Below are 24,126 nucleotides of genomic sequence, written 5' to 3' on the forward strand. Positions count from 1 at the left end.
GCAGAACATGTTCACATATGACACATGACTTTATGCATGAAACCATTTAAAAAAAAATCGGGCACAAATGGGTTAAATTGTGTGGCATGTCCTCTAATACCATGTGGGTTGCAGGGGCTTTTGTAAACAGGTTTTAAAAATCAGTCCCTTTATGCATATGAATGAGAAATGGGCATAACAGATTCAGTGTATCATAAATGCCTTATCGAATAAGTGCTCATGAATTTGTGATTTTGTGGTGGTCACGTTGAAGTGTTAAATTAGTTAGGATTTACACTACAATATCCAGTGCAACCAGTGTAATATTAAATCTTCAAAACTACTTTAAAAAACACAATGAAAGCTGAAATGAGCTCAAAAATTCATTGTTAGTTTAAAAACAGCTTTTACTGAAACCAAGCTGCCAAAATGAACCACTTTTATACTTTTATTAGCCTATAGAGATGAATAAATCAGCACAAGACTTCCTGCTGCACCTGTTATCAACTGTAGCAATCATAAAAAAAAACTGTTATCATAGGTGCTTAATAAGTACAATATGCAAAGTTATTACACATCCATTCAGTGGGTGTTTACACTGACATCTTAAAGAAGAAATGTCTCTTAAAGCAGAGTATATTAACCAAAAACAGAGTAGAAAACATATCTAGTCTTATGACTGCTTTATGACTTAACATTAGAAGTGAACATCAGGAAACATAGAAGAAATGTTTATAATGTTTGACTGCATATAACATGGTTGGAATGGCAGTAAAAGATATGTACAGAAATGGTTGCAGTGAAATTAGCAGTTATTTTACACAAAAAGTTAAAATGTTAAAGGCACAGTTCACTCGAAAAATAAAAATTCTTCCATCCTTTACTCAACCTCATGTCTTTCCAAACCTACATGAATTTGCTGAACACAAAAGATATTCTGAAGAATGTGGATAACCAACAGATGACATTGTCCATATATTTTTTCTATACATAGAATCAGTGGTTAACATCTCATACTGAAGTCAATGGCTACCATTGGCTACAATATTTGTTTACCCACAAAAATTTGGTAGTTTTGTGTTCTACAGAAGAAAGAAATTCATACAGGTTTGTAACAAACTGAGGGTGAGTAAATGAGGACAGAATTTGGTTTGCTGTATTAAGGATACCTAAATCAGGTTACAGTGTGATTTGTCAATAGAGTGTTGCTTTCTGGAAAGCAGATGGGTTATCTCGGGTTATCTATCCTGCAATGTCACTGGATGTTTTTGTGAAAATTTGTAGAACACTGGACCAAATTATAGTAGACTTCGTTTGGAATTCTAAAACTCACTTAAATAAATAAATATATATATATATATATATATATATATATATATATACAACCCGAATTCCGGAAAAGTTGGGACGTTTTTTAAATTTTAATAAAATGAAAACTAAAGGAATTTCAAATCACATGATCCAATATTTTATTCACAATAGAACATAGATAACATAGCAAATGTTTAAACTGAGAAAGTTTACACTTTTATCCACTTAATTAGCTCATTTAAAATTTAATGCCTGCTACAGGTCTCAAAAAAGTTGGCACGGGGGCAACAAATGGCTAAAAAAGCAAGCAGTTTTGAAAAGATTCAGCTGGGAGAACATCTAGTGATTAATTAAGTTAATTGATATCAGGTCTGTAACATGATTAGCTATAAAAGCTTTGTCTTAGAGAAGCAGAGTCTCTCAGAAGTAAAGATGGGCAGAGGCTCTCCAATCTGTGAAAGACTGCGTAAAAAAATTGTGGAAAACTTTAAAAACAATGTTCCTCAACCTCAAATTGCAAAGGCTTTGCAAATCTCATCATCTACAGTGCATAACATCATCAAAAGATTCAGAGAAACTGGAGAAATCTCTGTGCGTAAGGGACAAGGCCGGAGACCTTTATTGGATGCCCGTGGTCTTCGGGCTCTCAGACGGCACTGCATCACTCATCGGCATGATTGTGTCAATGACATTACTAAATGGGCCCAGGAATACTTTCAGAAACCACTGTGGGTAAACACAATCCGCCGTGCCATCAGCAGATGCCAACTAAAGCTCTATCATGCAAAAAGGAAGCCATATGTGAACATGGTCCAGAAGCGCCGTCGTGTCCTGTGGGCCAAGGCTCATTTAAAATTGACTATTTCAAAGTGGAATAGTGTTTTATGGTCAGACGAGTCCAAATTTGACATTCTTGTTGGAAATCACGGACGCCGTGTCCTCCGGGCTAAAGAGGAGGGAGACCTTCCAGCATGTTATCAGCGTTCAGTTCAAAAGCCAGCATCTCTGATGGTATGGGGGTGCATAAGTGCATACGGTATGGGCAGCTTGCATGTTTTGGAAGGCTCTGTGAATGCTGAAAGGTATATAAAGGTTTTAGAGCAACATATGCTTCCCTCCAAACAACGTCTATTTCAGGGAAGGCCTTGTTTATTTCAGCAGGACAATGCAAAACCACATACTGCAGCTATAACAACAGCATGGCTTCGTCGTAGAACAGTCCGGGTGCTAACCTGGCCTGCCTGCAGTCCAGATCTTTCACCTATAGAGAACATTTGGCGCATCATTAAACGTAAAATACGTCAAAGACGACCACGAACTCTTCAGCAGCTGGAAATCTATATAAGGCAAGAATGGGACCAAATTCCAACAGCAAAACTCCAGCAACTCATAGCCTCAATGCCCAGACGTCTTCAAACTGTTTTGAAAAGAAAAGGAGATGCTACACCATGGTAAACATGCCCCGTCCCAACTATTTTGAGACCTGTAGCAGAAATCAAAAAAATTGAAATGAGCTCATTTTGTGCATAAAATTGTAAACTTTCTCAGTTTAAATATTTGCTATGTTATCTATGTTCTATTGTGAATAAAATATTGGCTCATGTGATTTGAAAATCTTTTAGTTTTCATTTTATTAAAATGTAAAAAAAGTCCCAACTTTTCCGGAATTCGGGTTGTATATATATACTTTGACATCTAAAATATCTTTAACTTTATCTAGTTTTCATGAACAGGTCTATATATAATATATATATATCTAATAAAGTTATTGAAGTTTCTATTAAAGTCCATAATTGCTATCCGGTAAATTATAAACTTGCTAAATTTAAATAATAGGATTTCCGACAATTCCTCCTTTTGTCTTCAGTCTGAAGAAACAATCATTCATTTATTTTGGGATTCTGGGTTGACTTTTCCCATTTCGTAAAAAAATATTTACGTACAAACTTCTGTATGTACTATTATTATTATTATTTTTAGAATTATTCTTTTTTTGGTTACTCTTGAATCTGGACCCTTCTCACTTTAAATGTATTATTAGTTTATAGCTATTTCTTGCCAAATTTTACATTTGTAAATTTTCTAAACTCCTGTTTTCAAGAAAGATTTTGATGTGTATGTAAACTCTTTAAGAAATTCTACTGCATGTAAGTCTCTTTCATCTTATAAGCAAACATAGAAAGCTATGCTTTGGATTAATATGTAACCCCTTATTGTTTACATTTTGTTTTTATTCTGTGTTTGTATTTGATCTTTTGTTGCAATGAAAAAATACCCTTTAAATCGTTTAATTTCTGTTTTAAGGTTTGGGAACTGGCACCAGGTGGCGCTAACACTTATTAATAATGATAACATTTACATTTATTTATTAAGCAGACGCTTTTTTTCCGAAGCGATTTACAAATGAGGACAGTGGAAGCAATCAAAAACAACAAAAAGAGCATTTATATATAAATGCTATAACAAGTCTCAGTTAGCTTAACACAGTAATGATTAACAGCTGATAATCACAAGGCCCACGTGACTGCGCTTTCACCTTCCTCTTCTGTTGAGCTGCTTGCTGTGACTCTGTCCTCAGGCTCACTGTCTGTGTTTACAGCACGACTGAGGGTGACAGGGACAGAGAGGAGGGAGAGAGAGAGAGGATGCAGCAGCACAACACGACGAAAAACCACGGAGAAACCGCGGAACTGAAGCATAAACGGAAAGAAAGTAGCACGACCACCTGTCATTATAAGCAAAAAAGACGGGAAAGTTTATTTTTGATTACTTGAGGAAAAAAACCTATTCATTCTCCTCAGTGAAGTGTTGCAGTTGGTCTCTCCGCTGACTGTCCCAGGATGAACTGCGCGAGTTATTTGATAAAGCCGCTCCGCTAGGCTTTGTTTTAAGGACTTGATGAATATTTGTCGTGGCATTGTTGCTATGGTGACCATCTCTTCTCCCTCACCAGCCCCGCCCACTTTTAACCCCCAGCGAAAAAAAGAAAAGAGGTAGAGAGGGATGGAGAGATCGTGGGGGGGTCGAGGGTAGTTAAAAATAATATACATGTCTTAAAGCTATATCTATCTTTGTAAGAAAAACACACACGGACCCGCACGATTACGACATTGATCCACGAGAATAACCCCAAATTCTGGTTAATATGTATGATATATCATCATATTAACATACACAGTCAAAAGGTTGGACACACTTGGCTATGTTTTTTTATGATAAATTACTTTCTGATATAAAGATTTTGATTTTTATGATGATGATGATGATATGTCCCATTATAAATATCAAATAAATAAATAAATATGCTTTAATAATAATATTATTAAGATGCCTCCTCAGATATAAGTAAATAAAGACATCAATCTGTTTTAATACTACTACCAATTATTATTATTATTATTATTATTAAGTCCACTCAGACACAAATAAATAAATAGCAAAATCTGTTTTAAAACTATACTGCTACTAGTACTAATAATAATCACAGCCATAACAATTCCTTGATATTGTACAATATATTTTATGTTACATATTTAATTTTCAATAACTTCTTGATAAAGCAGTATATGTGCAGTGTATGAGAGAGACAGAGGTAGGGGATGTAAAGTCTTGTCAACTGGAAATAAAGTAATGTGGCATCCCCCTGTTCCCCAACACACACACACACACACACACACACACACACACACACACACACACACACACACACACACACACACACACACACACACACACACACACACACACACACACACACACACACACTGGTTTATTTATGCCCTCACCCAACTCTCATTGCTCTCTCATTATTCTGTCCTCAACATATAATTTATTATGTTTATCACATTAAATATACATTAGTAATTCTGGGAAATCTTCAATGTTCAATTATGATCTAAAGTATTCAGTGAGAAAGGCCACATCAAATATAATTTAAGCAGATTTAATTGAACTGAATTAACCCATAAAATTACCAGTTTTTCCGGTTGTGGACATGTATCTTATTCTGTAGATAAACCAAATAGATGGAGTTAGTGACAGCATGCTTTATTTTCAATCACAATGAACACTGAAAGACAAAAATTGCTCAGTTGGTTTTGCTTTGAAATCTAGCTAACTCCACACTGTAGATTCAGTCGTGCTAAAACAAACAGAGTAAAATGAATGTGTTTTTAAGTTGTGATAAGAAATGCTAAAATTTCCACTTCAGGTATGTCCAGTGATCTCTAATTTTCCCTCCTAAATTCCACTTTTCTTTTCACATGTGCAGACTAATTAATATTAAACTCTGCTCTTTTCTGCCATTTTTCTTCTTCTTTTTCATCACTCCATTATCTGTAGTTTTTTCTTTTTGCTGCTCTCTCTCACTGGCATTAAGTTCAAACTTGACACTGATGTTGACTCGCTGTGTCACTCTTCTCCTCTCTCTCTCTCTCTCTCTCTCTCTCTCTCTCTCTAGAATTGCCTGCAGATGCATTTCTATTTCTCTGTCATTCCACACACACAGTTCATTGTTAACAAAGCAAATTGTCAGGAAACCCTCAATACCATTTCAAAAAGAGCGATATAATTGCTGGGCTGTCGTGGATGTGCTGCTCATAATGTAACGCTTGGTGAGTTGGATTGGTATTATTTTCCTTTGCTCTTTCTTATAATTTTGTTAGAAACTGCTGGATTGAGTTCATAAATGTCTTTAAAAGCAGCACTCAAAATATTTAATTAACAAAATATATATTTTTTTAGAAAAAAATTTACAATAGGAATTCCTACTATTTAAAAAAGATATTACAGTGTAGAGTGAAAACTTGTAAGGGCTATGATATTATGTGTAAGGTAACCGTAAAATACTGTCAAACATTTTTTTTTTGTAAAAACAGTTTTTTTTGGTTGAAAAACTGTATAAAAGGGTGTTCATAAAAGTCCCTATGTAACATTACGTATTGTTATATTATATATATATATATATATATATATATATATATACAATGATGTATTATAGTGGTTCTTAGTAAATTTTTAGGTAAAAGCAGGCTTTGGTAAATTAATATGGCATCATTAATGAAATATATGCTTACCAATATGTTGTTCCCTAATACCTAAAATATTGTCAGCATTTTTTACAGTGAATTTATGACAACCACAGCTGCCAAACTTTACTGTGCAGTTTTATTTTTTAAACATCTGTTTCTGTATGTCTTGGCTACAAAAAGGCTATTGAACATTTCCTCTGTTATTGCTATAAAGGGAAAACAAAATACAATTATTTGAACACATAATGAGATTCATTAAGGTTAGTTTTCTAGGAAAAACCTGCTAAAAGCCTATAATAGAATTTTGGCTAAATTAAAACTAAATATAAGTAATAATTTTTTTAATAATATATATGCACAAAAAATGTGAAATGGAAATATACTAAAATATATATAACTGATCTGGCCAACAGAAATTATAATGTGGACAGGTTAAATATTTTTATTTTTTTTTCTTGAAAGTCACTCACAATGAATATGTATGTAATTTAATTCACCTAAGTTTCACATTTGTTCTAATGCACAAGTCTGTACACCTACAGGGCAAACACATGACAACCTAATAAATGAACACTTATTAATAACAAGTATTAATAACTACCACTGATGTAACAGACTTTTCATGATGCTCCTTAAACATTGATTGTGTGTGAATGTATGATTCTGACATACATTTTGTTCCTTTAAAATGTTTTGTATAAAAACAGATGAGGGTCAAAGGACATACTGCATTTAAATGAAATGAGTTCTTCTGTCTCTTTCTATTCTGAGGCTGTAGTGGTCAGGTCCATGATGTTTGAGAGGTTGACCATGCTGAATATCCAGAGCACCTCAAACTGGAGTGGAGCGAATGACTGGTACCATCAGCAGAACACAGGTCCCAGTCAGCACAGCACTGGTGAGATGCCTGACGCCTTATAGAAAACCTCCTCTGGCTCTCTAGAAGACACAATAATAAGGCACTAAAATGTGTGCAATTGTTGTGTTTTTAAAAACAGTATTTTAACATTTCTACCAGTCAAATGCTTTGACAAACTGGACTGAATTTCTGTTTCTAACATTGTGAAGAAAATGGTTATACTTAAAGGGACAGTCCACTCAAACATTAAAAATCTGTCATCATTTGCCCCCCTCACATCATTTCATGCCTGTATGATTTTTTTCTTCTGTGGAACACAAAAATGAATATATTTTGAAGAATGTTGGTGACCAAACAGTTTCGGACCCCATCGACTTATGAACCAAACATACTATGAAAGTCAAAGTGAGTTACCAACAATATTTATCAAAAAAAAAAATATTATTTTGAGTATATTTTGTGTCTCAGAGAAAGAAATGGCCTACATACAAGTTTTGAATGAAATTATTGGGAGGACTATCCCTTCAAATGCTTGAAATAAATGTTGAAATTGAACTTGCATATACATTTATTTAAACAAAAAATGTAAGGTTTTTTATTGTAAAATACTTCTATTAAATAAATCTTAAGAATTCATATAATGATTTCCTGCTTTCATGCTTTCATTCCACAGAAAAGCAACTTTATTTAATTTCTTTTTTTTTTTTTAGGTGGTTGCCTGGTGGAGCCGGATGGGAGGATGGCAGAAGAAGGAGGGCATGTGGAAAGAGATGAGGGAGAACTGAGGCTGCAGCTGAAGAGGAAACTTCAGCGCAACAGAACCAGCTTCACAACAGAGCAGATCGAGGCCTTGGAGAAGGGTAAGAAAACAGACAAAAAGCTCAAAAATGGAAATTATATTGCATTGAATGAATTTTATATATATATATATATATATATATATATATATATATATATATATATATATATATATATATAAAACCAAGCATTTATTTCAAAGAAAAAACAACAACTACTAAACTTCATTTAGAGTTTGAGAGAACACATTATCCAGATGTTTTCGCACGGGAGCGACTCGCAAACAAAATCGAGCTTCCAGAGGCAAGGATACAAGTATGTATCGGTGCTTGTCAATATGACAATATCACTAAAGCTGCAAAATAAATTTGAGAGATAACTTCACACACATTGGATCTTGACTGGCAGGTGTGGTTTTCCAATCGAAGAGCCAAATGGAGGCGCGAGGAGAAGCTTCGAAACCAGAGGCGGTCTGGAGGCGGGACTTCCTGTTCTCAAACACACGCTCCACTGAGCACATCCTTTAACTCCGCTGTCTATCATCATCCACATGGCAACAGCGCAGGTGGAAACGGAGATTTACATAAACGAGAAATTTGAATACCCTTTCTCATCTTATTTGTATATGCATATTTTATGTTTCTAGTGAACTTAAAAACATTTTAAAACACTTGAAATCAGTTTTGAAATTGTTGGAACGATTTATTTACCTAATTTACAATGTATTTGTTTATTTATGACTTTAAAGAAGCTAATATGTTATTTGTTTAGCAATTTTTGGTTACTTAGATAATTCTCATGATTCAGTTTGTGTTCATTAATGGTGTTGGTTCGTTAATAACCATTTATATGAATTAATAATTATTCTTGAAAATTCATATATACCCATTAATGTTTAAGCTGTAGTACCTCATGTTTTTCTCACGTCTGTGTTTGCGTGTGTTTAGCATCCATGCTCAGTCAGAGTGACACGGCTCTCCCCGGTTACAACACTTTGTCAGTCTACTCTGGGCTTCAGGTGAGACACCACTGCTCATTTTAGGAGATTCACATTTCTATACAGCAAAACATTGCACTACCAATTTATCAGGACTATCTGCATCTGTACTATTATGTATTAGCGCCCTCTTGTGATGACAATGAAACTGACCTCAGTGATCAGTCACCAGAAAATCTGTCTGTCTCTAGAATCGAATATCCTACCAGCTGACTACTTACTAAATGTGTAGTAGTGTCTACAAGGCAAAATGATTGTTGTTAATAAATGATTAACGTTTCAAACTGTAGTATCACACGATATCATCAAACACATTATGTTTAATTCAATGTTATTTGTCATTGATATAAACAATTTATGAATTAAAATGATTTCAAAGTATATTCCACATTATTTTGAGAACAGTGCAGCTCACTCGCAATGCTTATTGTTGTAAATTTTAGCAAATATATAGTATAAAATGCATACTTGTGCGCAGTATGTTGGTAAATGATTCTGTTCTTCACTGCATTTATATACTATTTTCCCCACTCTATTGTACTTTACTTTGCAGTCGGCTCCTTCTCCATCTGGCTCCTCATACTCATGCATGCTGCCTCCATCCCCATCTGCCCCTCGCTCGTTTGAGACGTCATACTCATCTCTCCATCTGCCACCTCCTCCTTCAGCTAACACCAGCACAGGTGAGTCGACCAACTCTTCATTTACTGTCAGCTGAAGCCCTGTCCATCACAAGATCCCCACAATTACTGTTTGAGACACTTTCAATAGCTCCTGTCTATTTATTGATTTAGTTATTTGTTTATTGTTTTTTTTTTCAAAGGAATAGTTTGCCAAAAAAAAAAAAAATCATATTTGTTGACAATTTACTTATCTACATCCAATATGTAGATGAGTTTGTTTCTTTCTCTACATTGGAGAAATGTAGCATGTAGCAAAAGAATTCCAAATTTCTCCAAATCTGTTCAGATGAAGAAACAAACTCACCTACATCTTGGTGAGATTGAGTAAAGCTTAAGCAAATTTACATTTTAGAGCAAATTTAAATTTTAATAGATAAAAGTGTGTTATTTTTTCTATCTTTTTTTCTGCAATAGGCTTGATTTCTCCAGGCGTTTCTGTACCTGTCCAGGTATCTGGAAATGATCAAAATATGGGGCAGTATTGGGCCAGACTGCAGTAAAGAGAAAAGGCGAGGAAGAATTAGAATACTAAATGTGTATGTTTACAAAAGGTCAATTTTTTTTTAAAATTCCTTAATTTTACATGCACATTTATTTTAGTCATATTTTTAGATTCAATGACAGTGTGCTATGTTTGCTTCCATTCAATTTCAGACAAACAGGAATGTAAATGATTTATATGATGAAGCATTGTGCAATGACATTCGTACTGTTTTTATGCAAATGTCTCGTCAGAATCATTGCCGTAAATTCATGGTGGCAACTCCACACTTTGATGTTTTAATAACATACCTGTGGTTTCAACTTCTTTAATGACAGTTCCTCATTTCTCCACTGTAATTGTCCCTTTAAAGTCATTTATTTGTTGTGATCATTTTCATAATCAGATATGTGATGTATCACTTTTCATTAAATGTTTTTGACCTTACCCTTTCACAAACCTAAGTAAGCTTGTGACAATCAAGGCAAATGCCAAGTTAAGTCAGAGCAGGGACTGAAAGCTTTAATCAATGACCAGTAAACTTCTTTTTGTTTTAAAAAGCAGAAAGCAGTGACAATCACATCAATGAATACTGCATGCAAAAATGTATCACTAAAAAATGTTCAGCATATTTCATCTGGCAAGCCAAAGTATTTATATCGAACAGAGTGTCAAACCGTATATATTTATGACTGAGAAAATCTTTGAATATCAGGAAACTATTTCTGTGCTTAAACTACAGTTTATGGATTTTTTATGAATTCAAAGACACTCTCTCTTTGTGTGTGTTTGTGAAGGAGAGAGAGAGAGAAATAAGGATTTACAATCTAATGACAATCTTAATAAAAAATGTGATCATCCTCAGCTCATCCAAAATGTAGAGGATTTTGTTTCTTCATCAGATTTGGAGAAATGTAGCATTGCATTACTTGCTCACCAATGGATCCTCTGTAGTGAATGGGTGCCGTCAGAATGAGAGTCTATATGTGGATGTTGTGTTCACTCAAGATAGTCAACCTACTTCATGTATGCATTAAACCCTTTAATAAAATATATATCTTGCAATCATGAACTGTGTGTTGTAATTCTCAAATACAGCATCATTCCAATTGATCATTATCATTTTAATCCATTTAACCAAACAAGCATATGAAAATTTTTCAGTACATACACACATGTAAATGGTTTCAATTCCAAAAGGGATATTACGATTGCATTGCACCAGTCACAGGTATTTTTATATCTCTTTATGTATATCCTGTTTACTACTTTTATATTTTTGAATCTACAACAAAGCCACTTGATGAGTCATTATATTAGCTGTAAATAGTTTGAGTGATGTAGGAATTAACCAAGATTGTCTAGCCATTTATATATCACTGTGTATCTCTCTTCCCCTTACTTGGCCTGTCTCTCTCAAGGCATAAGCGATACAGTGTCATGTACCACTAATAGTGCTTTCAGATGCACTCTCTGGTAGTTGGGGGGTTGGGAAAGATGAGAGAGAAGTAGCACTGATGGTTTGAGGGCACTTTCAAACAGCAGGAAATGGACATTCTGGAGCTCACAGATATGATCATGCAGGTCTATATTGTCTGCCCTGTTAATAACTTTGTATGGCTTTGACATCAAAAGTATAAGTGAAAACAAATGATGTCTGACAACACAAAGTAAAGAGGAACTGAAGCTGCATGCATAAAATAAAACCTCCATTGCTGATAAACGTTCAGTCCTGTCGTTGATCACCACCAGGGGTGACAAACAGGCCTACTGTAAATATCCACCTTCCCCAGAGCTCTTTTTGTTTTCTATCTTAAAGGGTTAGTTCACCAGAGAATGAAAATTCGTCCATCTTCTACTCAACCTCGAAGCATCCTATAGACGGTTTCAACGGTAACAACATAAACAAATGTTACTGCGCATGCGCGCTTTTGCGGACCTAACTTAACTTCCGGTAGACTTCCAAATAGAATCAATAACAACAGCCAAGTCCCTCTAGAGTAGATATTTTTTGATAACAAACAAAATATGTTTGCTGCGTGGATCAGGAGGACTTAATGAAAATGCTAATTTATTCTTTGCCAGCAGGAGATATTTTAAAGCACAGACATAAAGCGCGAGAAATAGAGGTTTCCCAAATAACAGCTGTAAACAAAGCAGAGCTGGTACGCTCACATGCTGCTTTATCAGGCATATAACATGCAAGTCTTCCTTCAGAAATACAGCGATATAAAAACACATGTGCCTCGTTTTGATATTTAAACATATAAATGTACGGAATTATTATTATTAAACGTGCAGTACGTAACGTTACTCATGTTTATTCAACGAAGCCTTTTTGAAAATCGATCAGTTTTAAAATTGTGGCGAGTCTCCAAAAATAAATAAATGTATGGGAAACACATCCCACAGCACAACCACCTGAGCCCAACTTCAGTCTACTCATAACCTTGACTTTAACCAGTTTGTAGACGGCACCGCTAGGCAGACCGATATACACAACACAGACTGGAAGATAACTTAGGTCCAGGCGCGTGTGCCCGATGAAACCGTCTATAGGTGTATGTGATTTTCTTCTTTCAGAATAATCCAATCGGAGTTATATAAAAAATTGTCCTTGCTCTTCCAAGCCTTTCAGTGGGGGTAAGCGAGTGTTTGTTGTCAACAGTTCAGAAGACATGAAATAAAGTGCACACATCTGTAATAAATCATGCATTAAATTAATGCCTTTAATAATATTAAAGACCCTTTAATAATGTCTTTACAATGTGAGAGACCGAGGCAAACAATTCAGTGCGTGAGTTAACTGTCCAAATGAATCAAACTTCAAACAATTTCTATCCGCCGGTTAGTTATTGGTGACAAGTATGGAAGTCCATTTCTAACACAAAAAATAAAAATAAAAAATTTAAAGGGAAACGTGACTTTATTACAAGCTTATTTCTTCCTATTCAGACTTTGTTTCTATAAACTTACAATTCTGAGAAAAAATGTCAATAAGTTGTGAAAAACAGTCCAAACTTTCCAGAACACCTGAGAAGAGATGATGCTGACCCTGAATCAACAAACAGAACTAACAAATATTGACTGCATCATATAATAATTATTAATTAATAATATTAATAATCTTCATCGTCTGGTTGACTACGTCTTGTATTATTTTTTCTAAAAATCCTGTCATACGTGCACAAACTGACAATCACCACTGATAAGCTACTACTAAATATTGTAGAAACATAATTTTCTGTAAAGTTTTGTAAAACGATTTGTATTGTAAAAAGCGCTATACAAATAAACTTGAATTGAAACTTGAGTTAAATAAGATTTAAACTAAAAATAGCAAGAAACCTAGTCTAAATTGTGAGATATAAATTCTGACTTTTTTTTTTCAGAACTGTGACAAACAAGGTATGAATATTGAGATATATACTCTGAAAAAAAGTGAAATAAAAAGGCACAATTACTTTTTTTATTTATGTATTATTTTTATTCCATGGCAAAAAAAAAACAAGCTTTCAGAATATCATTCACTCAACTAAATTATTGCTTTTGCTTTGACTTTGTTAGAAAAATTTCTTCAGCAATATTGTGTGCAAAAAGTAGGTTAGTCAATATAATGTATGGTTTATTGAACTGCTGAATAAAAGCAATATCAAGGTGTGGTCAAATTTCGCAAAAAAAGTCAACTGTCAACAGCTCACACACAAGTAAATTTCAAACCAAGCAGCTTCTCTTGGTCCGTGCAGTGAATTTGAGTGAACTGCTTGAACATGAGCAAAAATAGTCTTTATGAATGTGCGGATTCCTAGTGAAATGACTGGATTATACTCACCAGCCTTCACCAAGCAACGGCAATGTGACCCCACCTCAATATCAGCTCATATTATGAACAATAGCTGTCTCGGTATGATATTGCTAATCAAGGTCCTGTTTTTTTTCCATCATTTACCACATGTTTATGTGTCTGACGTGCCTTGAGAAATATGTTGAAATTTGTCCTATGACAAAAAGAGTGTTACAAAACTGCATGACTTTGCATCATCATCAGATGTTTATACTTCTGTTAAATACACTGGGGTCTAAACATAAAAAGTAAAATCAGTGTCCTAACTTGTTTCTTAAAACACAAGCACACAGACATGTTTGTTTTTGTGAAAAGTGTGTTCATCCCATAGGCGTAATGGTTTTTATACTGTACAAACTGTATATTCTATGGCCCTTCTCCAACCCTACACCTAACCCTAACCCTCACAGGAAACTTTGTGCATTTTTACTTTCTCAAAAAAACAAACAAAAAAAACTCATAAGTCACCCTGTGTCATACCCATGTCATTATACAAAGTTGTGTCCTGATATGTCACAAAATCATGCCCACACACACACACACACACACAAACACACACACACACACACACACACGCATATCTGTAAATTTCCTGGTCCCCTGTGATCTTTTCTTCCTTTTCTTCCTTTTCTTCTACTTCCTGTCACACTATCCTATTTTAGGCATTATTATTTTAAAGTTTCATTTGAGTCACTGATGTATATATAAGCTCAGTGATTATGTCTTTTCACTACTGATTTTTATAAGGGGAATTATAAAATATTGCAGATGAAAGAAAAAATACACATTCAGTTTTTGGTTTGTTCTAAGTGTTTTACTGAGGGTGACAACTCTTAAGAAACAGAGCATTATTGAGTGTTGTAACGGTTTGAAACATCCTGTTTCTTTCAGTTATGGGTGTGACTGCACCTTTACCTCATTTGTGCTTTGTGGGTTTTGATGTTTTTTGACTGATTTATGTCACAGAAAATCTGAGAATGGCGAAGCTGAAACAAGGCATAATTTAATAATTCATGTTAATATTAATTATGTATATTAAATGCAGTTAAGTAATGCTTATTTGATTCACCAGGAAGTGAGAGATTCTTATAGAGATTTTTCAGAATACACACACACACACACAGAGAGAGAGAGAGAGAGAGAGAGAGAGAGAGAGAGAGCTCTTCATCGATTGGTCTCTGCCCTGCCTAGTCCTTAGAGGGATAAACTGAAGCAGCAAGAGAAACGCATATAACTGTATGAGAAAATAAGCTGCATTACCCTTAGAATAAAAGCAGATTGTCTGGAGCTGTTTATTTATTTGTTATGCTGTCGAGGCAGATGACTTTCTCAGGATATCTTTGGTTGGTTTACCTGACCTGCACTGTGCTTGTGTTTATCTCACCGGTTTATTTGGCTCCGATGCCGGACCAGTACTCTCGGGGTGTGGTAAGATGAGCTTTACTCTGCAATACTATAAGTTAAATATTTGTAATAAATAGGAAAACAAACACTGCACCATGTCTTATGTGGGTTTGGGTTCTATTGCTTTTGATGTACATCAGCATACTTTCATGTGTGTAAATTCCCTGTGTGCCAGATTTGAGTTATATTAGTCAGTGGAATTTCTTGGAGTTTTTTTGTTGTTTTGTTTTGTTGTTGTTTTTTTTTTTGAGGAGAAGAGGGAAGTGCAGGGGCCAAAATGTGTTACTTAACATGAATATGAGTTTAAATTGTCGATTCAGACCAGGTATTCTAGTGAAAAACTATATTCAACAATTCAATTATCTTCATTAGATAATTAACTGGGGTGTAGAATAAACAAACAAACAAAAAAAAAGTTTAAATTGTTAATTGGACAGTTACACATGAAAAGGAGAAAATAAAAGTCAAGTCTGTTAACAATCTTAATGCAAAAAAGTGTATTTAGATCATTTACACTGCACTGTGTTAATCACACAGTTTGTGTAAAAAATAAATAAATGAATAGATAAATAAAAGTGCTGTTTGACCCAGTGATGTAATAATATAATTCTTATTAGATAAATCACCGCACCATATCTTGTAATGTAGGTTGAACAAATAAAGCATAGAGAAGCTGGGAGGGACCTTCCCATGGCCATGTAAAAGGAACTGAAAATATTTCTGCTATCACCAAGGAATAATATGAATATAATCTGATAATTCTAATATGAATCATAATAAAAAAATAAACCAGTTTGCTGCTAAAATTAAAGTCAATGTTTTTACCTGCAAGCATTTTTTACATTTTCAAGACCACCTCTCCAAAACAGGCTATGCATCAGAGATAAGATTGCTAGCAATTTGCCACTTTCAGCATAATTGTGTAAAATACACCTCAACCTTCTAAGAATTATCAAAAACTCGACAGAAGACATTTTGAAAGTCTCTGTATCAACTTAATGATGTGTTGGACACACTGTTTTTTTTCCAAGTCAAATACATAACCAACACAAAATGTATTGTTTTTATTGTTATTTTTATTAATTAGCACATCCTTTTTTGTAATTTATATAATAGAATTGCCCTTATGTTATTATATAATAAAATTGCCCTTGGTAAGTTAAACTAAAATTTTTAGCGTGTGATATTTCTTAGGACTGGTTAAGCAGATATGGATATCTGCCCCCTCCGGACCCCCGCACAGGAAAGCTGCAGACTAAAGAAGGCATTGAAAGAGCCATCAAAGAAATGCAGCGTTTCGCTGGCCTCAAAGACACAGGCAAACTTGGTAAGTGCAACACAGGCAGGAAATGTTCTAACGGCGTTGTTTCACATGTGCTTTTTCTGTGTTTTTTTCTGTGTTTTTCCCCGTTTCTTTCAGCAGTGTAAGGTTTTTTCAAAAAACAAAACAAAGCAAAAACAAAAAATCCCCAGTGTTTTCATTTCTTTATTAATGCAAGTGTAATGAAAATATTTAGAGTGACTTTTTCCTCAGTTGGTGGCTTGTAAATGGTTTGGTCAATACATTTCTAGAGAAAGAATTATTCCTCCCCACATGGGTTTTTATTTCATGTGTAGTAATGGACTCTGTATCTCTGAAAGTCTATATATTGATCTGGGACCTTCTGTCCTGTGCTTTTCTAGACAGTGACACCCTGAAACTGATGAACACGCCACGGTGTTCACTACCTGACATTATAGGGTCTGAGGACATGCTGAAAAAGCGGAGGAGGAAAAGAAGATATGCGACCACTGGGCTTCGCTGGAAAAAGTCTGACCTCACATGGAGGTCTGCTTTGTTAAACAAACACTGTCCCACAATTGCATACATTAACACCAGTCACTGACTTATCTTTGTTCCTCTTTAGCATCCAGAATTACCCATCTCTCCCTCCGTTCCTCAAACCCAATGATGTGAAGACTATTATGGACTATGCCTTCAAAACCTGGAGTGATGTCACCAACCTCAAGTTTCACGCTACGTCCTCGAGTGAGCAGGACAGAGCTGATATCGAGATCTCTTTCGCTCGCTCGCTCCATGATGACGGGTATCCATTTGACGGGAAGGGAGGGACACTTGCTCATGCCTTCTTCCCAGGGGAGGCTGATGTTTCTGGGGATACACATTTTGACGACGAGGAGAGCTGGACCTACTTAGGCAAGAGACTTTATTAAATATTCAGTCAGTGATTAATAGATGAATGGCAGTCCCAATGGTTACAGAATATTTATGGATTAATCCATTTTGATGATTTAAAAATTCTTGTGTCTGATTATTTAACAAAAAAAAAAATGCTTTAAACTTAATAAGGTCTATAACACTTTGTGCAACACAGGTTGTTTTTAAAGTAGCTCCACATTAATAAACAGAAAACTAACAGTGTTTATGTTGTATAATTCACCAATTATGAAACCTATTTAGGTCCAAAGCAGCTCTACAGAAGATAACAGTGTAATTTTTCATCAAATATGTATTGCTGTCATTTCCATCATGCCATTAATTTGAGAAAAAATGTGTTTATATTTGGTTTATTATAGAAAAACGAGAAGTGAAACATTTCATCCTGATAAAATAGGGAAAAAAGAAATGTAATTTCTTTTCCGTTTCTTTCTCTCTCACATTTTTTTGATCCGAGAGCAGCTTTCTAAGCTGTCGTTATTTTATTACTATACTGAAATAAATTTAATGTAGAAACAATTCTAACTCAAACAGTTAATTACAAAGAATTAAAAGGGTAAAACTTTTGAACAGGGAACCACATTCACTTTAAACCATGACTTTTATCTCAGTAACCTCCTAATTTGCTGCTTATTAATTTTTAATAAGGTAGATGTTATATTTTAGAGTATGAGGTCAGATTAAGTGATCTAGAATAAAGCCATTCAGAATAAGGCATTAATATGTGCTTTATTGTACTAATAAAAAGCCTATCTAATCGTAATATGCATGCTAATAAGCAAGTTAATGCTGAGAATAGGTCCTTAAGATAAAGTGTTACCAATTAGACATGCAAGAGTGAAACAGCATTTTCTTGTAAAACGCAGTCTGATATTCTATATTTTATTTACAACTTCAAAATCAGTTAGTTTGAAAATAGTTTGAAGATGTTTATCTTGCTTTTCTTTAGTTGATGAATCACTCACTTACCAATGTTATTATGCATAAATGGAAATCTCAATCTGTTTAGATGATAGTGGCACTGATTTGTTCGCGGTGGCTGTGCATGAATTTGGTCATGCCCTGGGTCTCTCTCATTCCTCCTCTCATCCGTCCATCATGCGGCCGTACTACCAGGGTCCCGTTGGAGATATCTCATCCTACACTCTTCCAGAAGATGATCGCTATGCCATTCAGTCACTCTACGGTAGGAGCATGTTCAGACGTTTTAGTTACCTGCTCTGGTATTTGCAATTTCTAGTAGATCACCCAGAAATAAATATTGTGTTTACTTTCATGTAATTTTGAAAGCCTGGAAGATCAATGAATGCTTTATGTGAAAAAACGATCCTTTTTAATAAGAATATGCTGCAAGAATGTAATGCAAGTGTAAGTCTTTTTGTATTATTATTGATTAGATTAGTTCATTTATTAGATCATGGTCTAAAACCTGTTGTTTCAGTTTATCATGAACTGACCACATCTAAATTTGTGAGAAGGGTCTGGCTGCAGACTTGCACTTGCACTCTCAGACTTGCGTTCTCAGACACTTGTGCTTCCGCTAGCGACGTCACTTGCAGTCTTTATTTTTTTTTATTTTGTTCTATTTATTTATAACTTTTTGTTTGAATCTCTCAACATTTTACAACAGTAGCCAGGTGCTGAAGACAAGAAAAAAGAATCTAAATTATAATGTCACTTGCAATCGCTACTTGCAGTCTCTGCCACCTGTGACATCACTTGCAATCGACACAAATCGTGCGTGTTGCCAATGGAGACAAGACGCTGTGGTGGTGATTAAACGATTAAAACTAAATTAGTAGGCCTACTACTATACACAAAGTCTTTCGTTAAGCGTTTTCCTACTGTAGAAAAAAACAAACACTTAATATGGCATAATTTATTAGGATACGTTAAGTTCAGTTAAAAGACCAAATTCGATATATAGTTATTATTATTTAATGTACTACAAGGCAAGCAGATGGCTATGTACACAATGCGAACGCGTAATGTGGCCTAATAACAGACTAAGATGATAAAGACAATTCAGTAGGCCTAGCCTATATGTCTTGTTGACTCAACGTACAGATCAGCAAATATGAACGTGCATTATGAAATGAATTAAGTGATTTTAAAAGGATCAGCTCCGTACAGGCAAGCTGACGAGTACAGAACGCAGTGCGTTAAATTGTACATAAAACGTTTCCTCCTATAGAAAAATCATGATAAATAAAACACATAATTTAGCTTAATGGACAAAGACAGTGATATAAACGGGTTGTAGACAGTTTATTCTATATTTCGCGTTGCATTTATTCACCACCACAGCGTCTTGTCTCCATTGGCAACAAGCACGATTTGTGTCGATTAAGTGTCGCAGGTAGCAGAGAGTGCAAGTAGCGATTGTAAGTGACATTGTAATTTAGTTAATTTTTTTCTGGTCTTCGCCACCTGGCTACTGTTATAAAATTCAAACAAAAAGTTACAAAAAATTCAATAAAATAAAAAATAAAGACTGCAAGTGATGTCGCTAGCGGAAGCACAAGTGTCTGAGAGTGCAAGTCTGAGAAAGCAAGTCTGAGAGTGCAAGTGCAAGTCTGCAGCCAGACCCTCTTGAAATTTGTCGCTATGGTTTTGGTTTGTGTCTTGACAGGAAGGAAGAGCAGCTTGTCAACACCATCCCCAAATCATCCCACATCACACTTACCCAAACCTCCAAGTCCACCTCGACCCAAAGTACCATCACAGTAAGTCATCTTTATCAAGACACATACACTACTATGGCAATAATAAATATATTTTTTAAGCTGCCAATCAGCATATTAAAATAATTTCTAAATGATCATGCAACTCTAAATGGAGACAGGAGTAATGATGCTGAAAATTCTGCTTTGATCACCGGAATAGATTATATTTTACAATGTATTACAAAAGAAAACCGTTATTTTAAATTGTAATAATTGCAATATTACTGTGTTACTGTGTCAAATAAATGCATCCTTGGTGAGCAGAAGAGACTTTTTGAACAGTAGCATAGATACAAACTTCTCCAGCACTCAATAATATAGAATTTAAAGTGTTCATGAGTTCTGTGACCTCTCTCTTTGTCTAGACCTGATCCCTCAGCCCAGAATCGCTGTGAAGGACGATTTGATGCAGTGGCAAACATCAGAGGAGAGGTTTTCTTTTTTAAAGGTATCCAGTGACTATTCTTACAAATGCACAGATTTTGCTAGGCAAATCCAGTTGATAATCTTAAAGTCAACTTGCTTGAGATTTAAGCCTGCTGTTTTAATGCAAGACGAGTACAAATTTGAAATAATAGATATCACCATACATTCTCCAGCTATATTTAATTATTTGCATGATTAGTACAAGTTTTCATAAATTTAATGATTACATATGCAAATTATGCATAATCTAATTTGTGTTAAGTCATAATCAAATTTCCGGTACACAAATGGAAATAGAAAAGTGCAATAAAATAGACACATATGTATTATGGTTGTTTTCTTTACGTCAGTCTGAAAGAAGACAAATTAAGGAAGCAAAATAGCTCAAAATCTTTGTTGATTGATAAGAAACAACGGATTTATCTGTAGTGTAAAATCTATTTGTATCAAATGTAAAAGAATATTTAGTTTTGCTATTGATCTTGTCTAGGTCCATATTTCTGGCGAATCCAGCGGACTGGTTCTCTTGTGTCCCTCCAACCTGCTCTCGTAGAAAACTTCTGGTTTGGTCTTCCTCCCGGCACTAACAAGATAGATGCAGTTTATGAAAGAAAAACGGATAGCAAGATCATATTCTTCATAGGTTAGTTCCTTTTTACTCAATGGAAGGAAAATCAATTTGAAAAAGCAAATTTCTGTAAGTCAGTGCATAACTTTTTCCACACAGGCCCACAGTACTGGGTATTTAAGGACAATTTGGTGGTTTCTGGCTACCCACGTCCACTGTCAGACTGGGGGCTGATCTCTCAAGACGGAAGTGAGGTGAAGAGGGTGGATGCGGCCTTTATTTGGGCTCATAATGGAAAAACCTACATCTTCAGTGGTGAAATGTTCTGGAGGTTCTCCGAAGGCCTGGAGTCTGGGAAGCGCCGTCCAGACGCAGGTTATCCCAGAAACTCCTACCTCTGGAAGGGTGCGCCCAGTAACCCCGATGACATCATCACCTGGGGAGACGGTAATGTAGAGAAAGTCTGCATTTTTAGCTAAGAAGCTTTGGCTCCAGTTGTTATCCCTCATTTCAGTCTGTTCAGAATACAGCACTGCAGTAATGATGTATGTTTATAGGGCAATCTAAAAGTTTGCATCACCATTGTTCCCACGACAACAGCTCACTAGAATTTGTCCATTGGCTTTTGGATTATTGCAGAATTTTGTAGAATTTTGTAGAATTTTCCCTGAAAGTTTGTGTTAGAATAGTGACTAAGGAGTAGCCCAAATAAAAGGTTAAAACAAATCATGAGTGAGGTATTTCAGATTTTGTGTCAAAATATCTAGAGTTTAGCCAAAAACCCACTGACTGTGCTATAACGCTAACTAATTTCCGAGTTTGGGCTACAAATTGTTATATTTTATAATTAAATAGTTAGTGTACTGTAAAGCATGGGGTTGTTAATATAATATAATTATTAATAGAATACTTTATTAGGTATTGTACACTAATGACACTTTAAAATACAGAAAGTCACAATGCAGTGCACTCCGTTTGATCTTCCATGTCTGCATAACAAATTATGCAGAATTAATATAAATCAATTTTTTTGTTTTCACTCATTACTTGATAAGCAATGCAGAAGACACTAGAAAAGTAAATGTAAACCTTCAGTCTGCAGCATTACTGTAGCTGTAAAATATTTAATGCAGAATGACACAGATATTGGGTGATATTTATTTAGATTTAACTATTTAAATCAACATTTCTCCAACTTCTTTGCATTTTATTTATTGTTTATTTCTTAACCTCTCAGGAGATGCCTATTTCTTCAAGGACAACGCATATTGGATTCTGAAGAGCGGAGGACTGGACCAAGACAACGTCAGTCACAAATCAACCGCAGTCGATTGGATGATGTGTCCAAAACCGACTCCAACCACACGTCCTTCCAATCCACGTCAAAGAGGAGAATGTTACTGTGGCCTGAATGGAGCCTTACAGATGGTTGCTTCATCCTGGTTACTGTTCATCATATTACTGCTTCATCCAGGCGTCCTTATTTGAGGTCTCTTGCAATAAAAAGACAACAACATCATCATTATCATTATTTTTTAAGGACTGTTTTAAAGCACTTAAAATGATATCCATTATTCAAATATTACTTAAGAGCAGCTTTTGTTTCATGTTTTGATCTATGCAAGTTTAATTTATAAATTGATTTAAATGAATAATTTTTAATCTTTTTAGGATAACATTTGAGGATGAAACGAAATTAATTATATGATTTTTATTTATTTATTGTTTTTGCTGTCATCCTATTGGGCATTGTTCAGAATAATTAGTGTTATCCATTTGACTTTGTGCTTATATTTCATCTGTGGCCATAGGAAAGGTTTGTCTAAATGAATTAATTTATGCCATGAAGGGGGCATGATATATTCTGGTCCACATGATCTCTAGCTGCGATGATAAGTCTGATTCACATGGGGGCAATAACACACAGCAGGGCAGAGTTTTAACACTTCAAAACATTGTCTAGCTTCATCATTGCTTAAGTTCACAAGGCCTGGAAATAAATTTGCTGGGGCATGTTGATGAAGATGTGGGACCTGCCTTGATGCTTTTCTTGGCTGGGTCTAAAATTTCTTAAATTCACAAATGCAATTCAAACAGGTGATGCAATCCTCATGATATCATGATGACGAAAAAGCCTCATTTAAAGAACAAAATTAATGAGATGAAAGCATTATTATATTACCATTACTTACCAAAATATACTTATTTGTAAAACTTTTTTCAGCAATTCAAAATCATTTGACGCAACCAGCGTGCAGAAACACAGACAATGTATCAAAGTCAATACATTTCTCAAAATATCTGATAATTGGATTTTTTTTTTTGAGTCCATGTAAGTGTGTATTTTAACCCTTATTTGTAAAAGATTTTTATTTTTTGTCATGACCAATGTGCTCATCTGTTATCTGACAGCACAGCTCATCTCAACATTTCTCACAAACACCACACCATGTTTTATGTACATGACTCTTGTCCAGATTGAATCACTGCTAATGACCCAAACTTCGAGATGTTTGTACCTTAGAAAATAATTTCATTAACATTTTCACTCCAGACTTAGAAGACCTCAGGACTCACAGGACTCAGTATTATTTTTATACTGAAATACTAGATGTGTGTATATATATATATATATAGTAATGATAAACAGAGCCAGTGTATATTAAGTAAAAAACATTTAATTTATGTTTTTAATATTTTTGGTTTTAGTTTTACTCAACAATAATAACCCTGCTCATACTTTGTTCTAATATTTCAGTGTCATGTGTGACTGTTTGGCTTCTGTCACTGCATCAATCGACG

The 24,126-nt window shown here is 34.8% G+C and overlaps 2 protein-coding genes across 4 annotated transcripts; both read left to right on the forward strand.

Annotated features, from left to right (window-relative positions):
* The first annotated feature begins 5,498 nt into the window (after window positions 1–5,498).
* Window positions 5,499–10,742, forward strand: LOC132121963 (paired box protein Pax-6-like). The gene is made up of 8 exons (XM_059531731.1): window positions 5,499–5,903; window positions 7,092–7,218; window positions 7,890–8,039; window positions 8,210–8,292; window positions 8,386–8,542; window positions 8,925–8,995; window positions 9,528–9,657; window positions 10,072–10,742. The coding sequence occupies exons 2-8, from the start codon at window positions 7,110–7,112 to the stop codon at window positions 10,155–10,157; spliced, it is 786 nt and encodes a 261-aa protein (XP_059387714.1). The 5' UTR covers window positions 5,499–5,903; window positions 7,092–7,109; the 3' UTR covers window positions 10,158–10,742.
* Window positions 10,743–14,896: 4,154 nt separating this feature from the next.
* On the forward strand, window positions 14,897–23,881 carry LOC132121960 (matrix metalloproteinase-25-like). 3 transcript variants are annotated; one of them, XM_059531727.1, is made up of 11 exons: window positions 14,897–15,218; window positions 15,299–15,410; window positions 16,581–16,713; window positions 17,070–17,214; window positions 17,294–17,583; window positions 18,614–18,790; window positions 20,237–20,330; window positions 20,696–20,778; window positions 21,247–21,399; window positions 21,484–21,771; window positions 22,562–23,881. In XM_059531727.1, exons 2-11 carry the CDS (start codon window positions 15,303–15,305, stop codon window positions 22,810–22,812), a joined length of 1,722 nt encoding a protein of 573 aa, XP_059387710.1. In that variant the 5' UTR covers window positions 14,897–15,218; window positions 15,299–15,302; the 3' UTR covers window positions 22,813–23,881. The 3 variants fall into 3 exon arrangements, with proteins under 3 accessions (XP_059387710.1, XP_059387711.1, XP_059387709.1); XM_059531728.1 differs by having other exon boundaries at window positions 15,303–15,410; XM_059531726.1 differs by lacking the exon at window positions 14,897–15,218 and having other exon boundaries at window positions 15,228–15,410.
* The last annotated feature ends 245 nt before the right edge of the window (window positions 23,882–24,126 follow it).

Source organism: Carassius carassius, chromosome 40 (assembly GCF_963082965.1).
Source record: "Carassius carassius chromosome 40, fCarCar2.1, whole genome shotgun sequence".
Lineage (NCBI taxonomy): Eukaryota > Metazoa > Chordata > Actinopteri > Cypriniformes > Cyprinidae > Carassius > Carassius carassius.

What these genes read in the sequence shown, in the direction of transcription:
- LOC132121963 (XM_059531731.1), top strand. Translation starts at nt 7,110, where the DNA reads ATGATGTTTGAGAGGTTGACCATGCTGAATATCCAGAGCACCTCAAAC. An exon ending in TTCCAGAGGCAAGGATACAA is followed by an intron (nt 8,293 to 8,385) that starts GTATGTATCGGT and finishes CTTGACTGGCAG; the next exon opens with GTGTGGTTTTCCAATCGAAG. An exon ending in TTCAGCTAACACCAGCACAG is followed by an intron (nt 9,658 to 10,071) that starts GTGAGTCGACCA and finishes TTTCTGCAATAG; the next exon opens with GCTTGATTTCTCCAGGCGTT.
- LOC132121960 (XM_059531726.1), top strand. Translation starts at nt 15,288, where the DNA reads ATGCTGTCGAGGCAGATGACTTTCTCAGGATATCTTTGGTTGGTTTAC. An exon ending in CAAAGACACAGGCAAACTTG is followed by an intron (nt 16,714 to 17,069) that starts GTAAGTGCAACA and finishes GTGCTTTTCTAG; the next exon opens with ACAGTGACACCCTGAAACTG. An exon ending in AGAGGTTTTCTTTTTTAAAG is followed by an intron (nt 20,779 to 21,246) that starts GTATCCAGTGAC and finishes GATCTTGTCTAG; the next exon opens with GTCCATATTTCTGGCGAATC.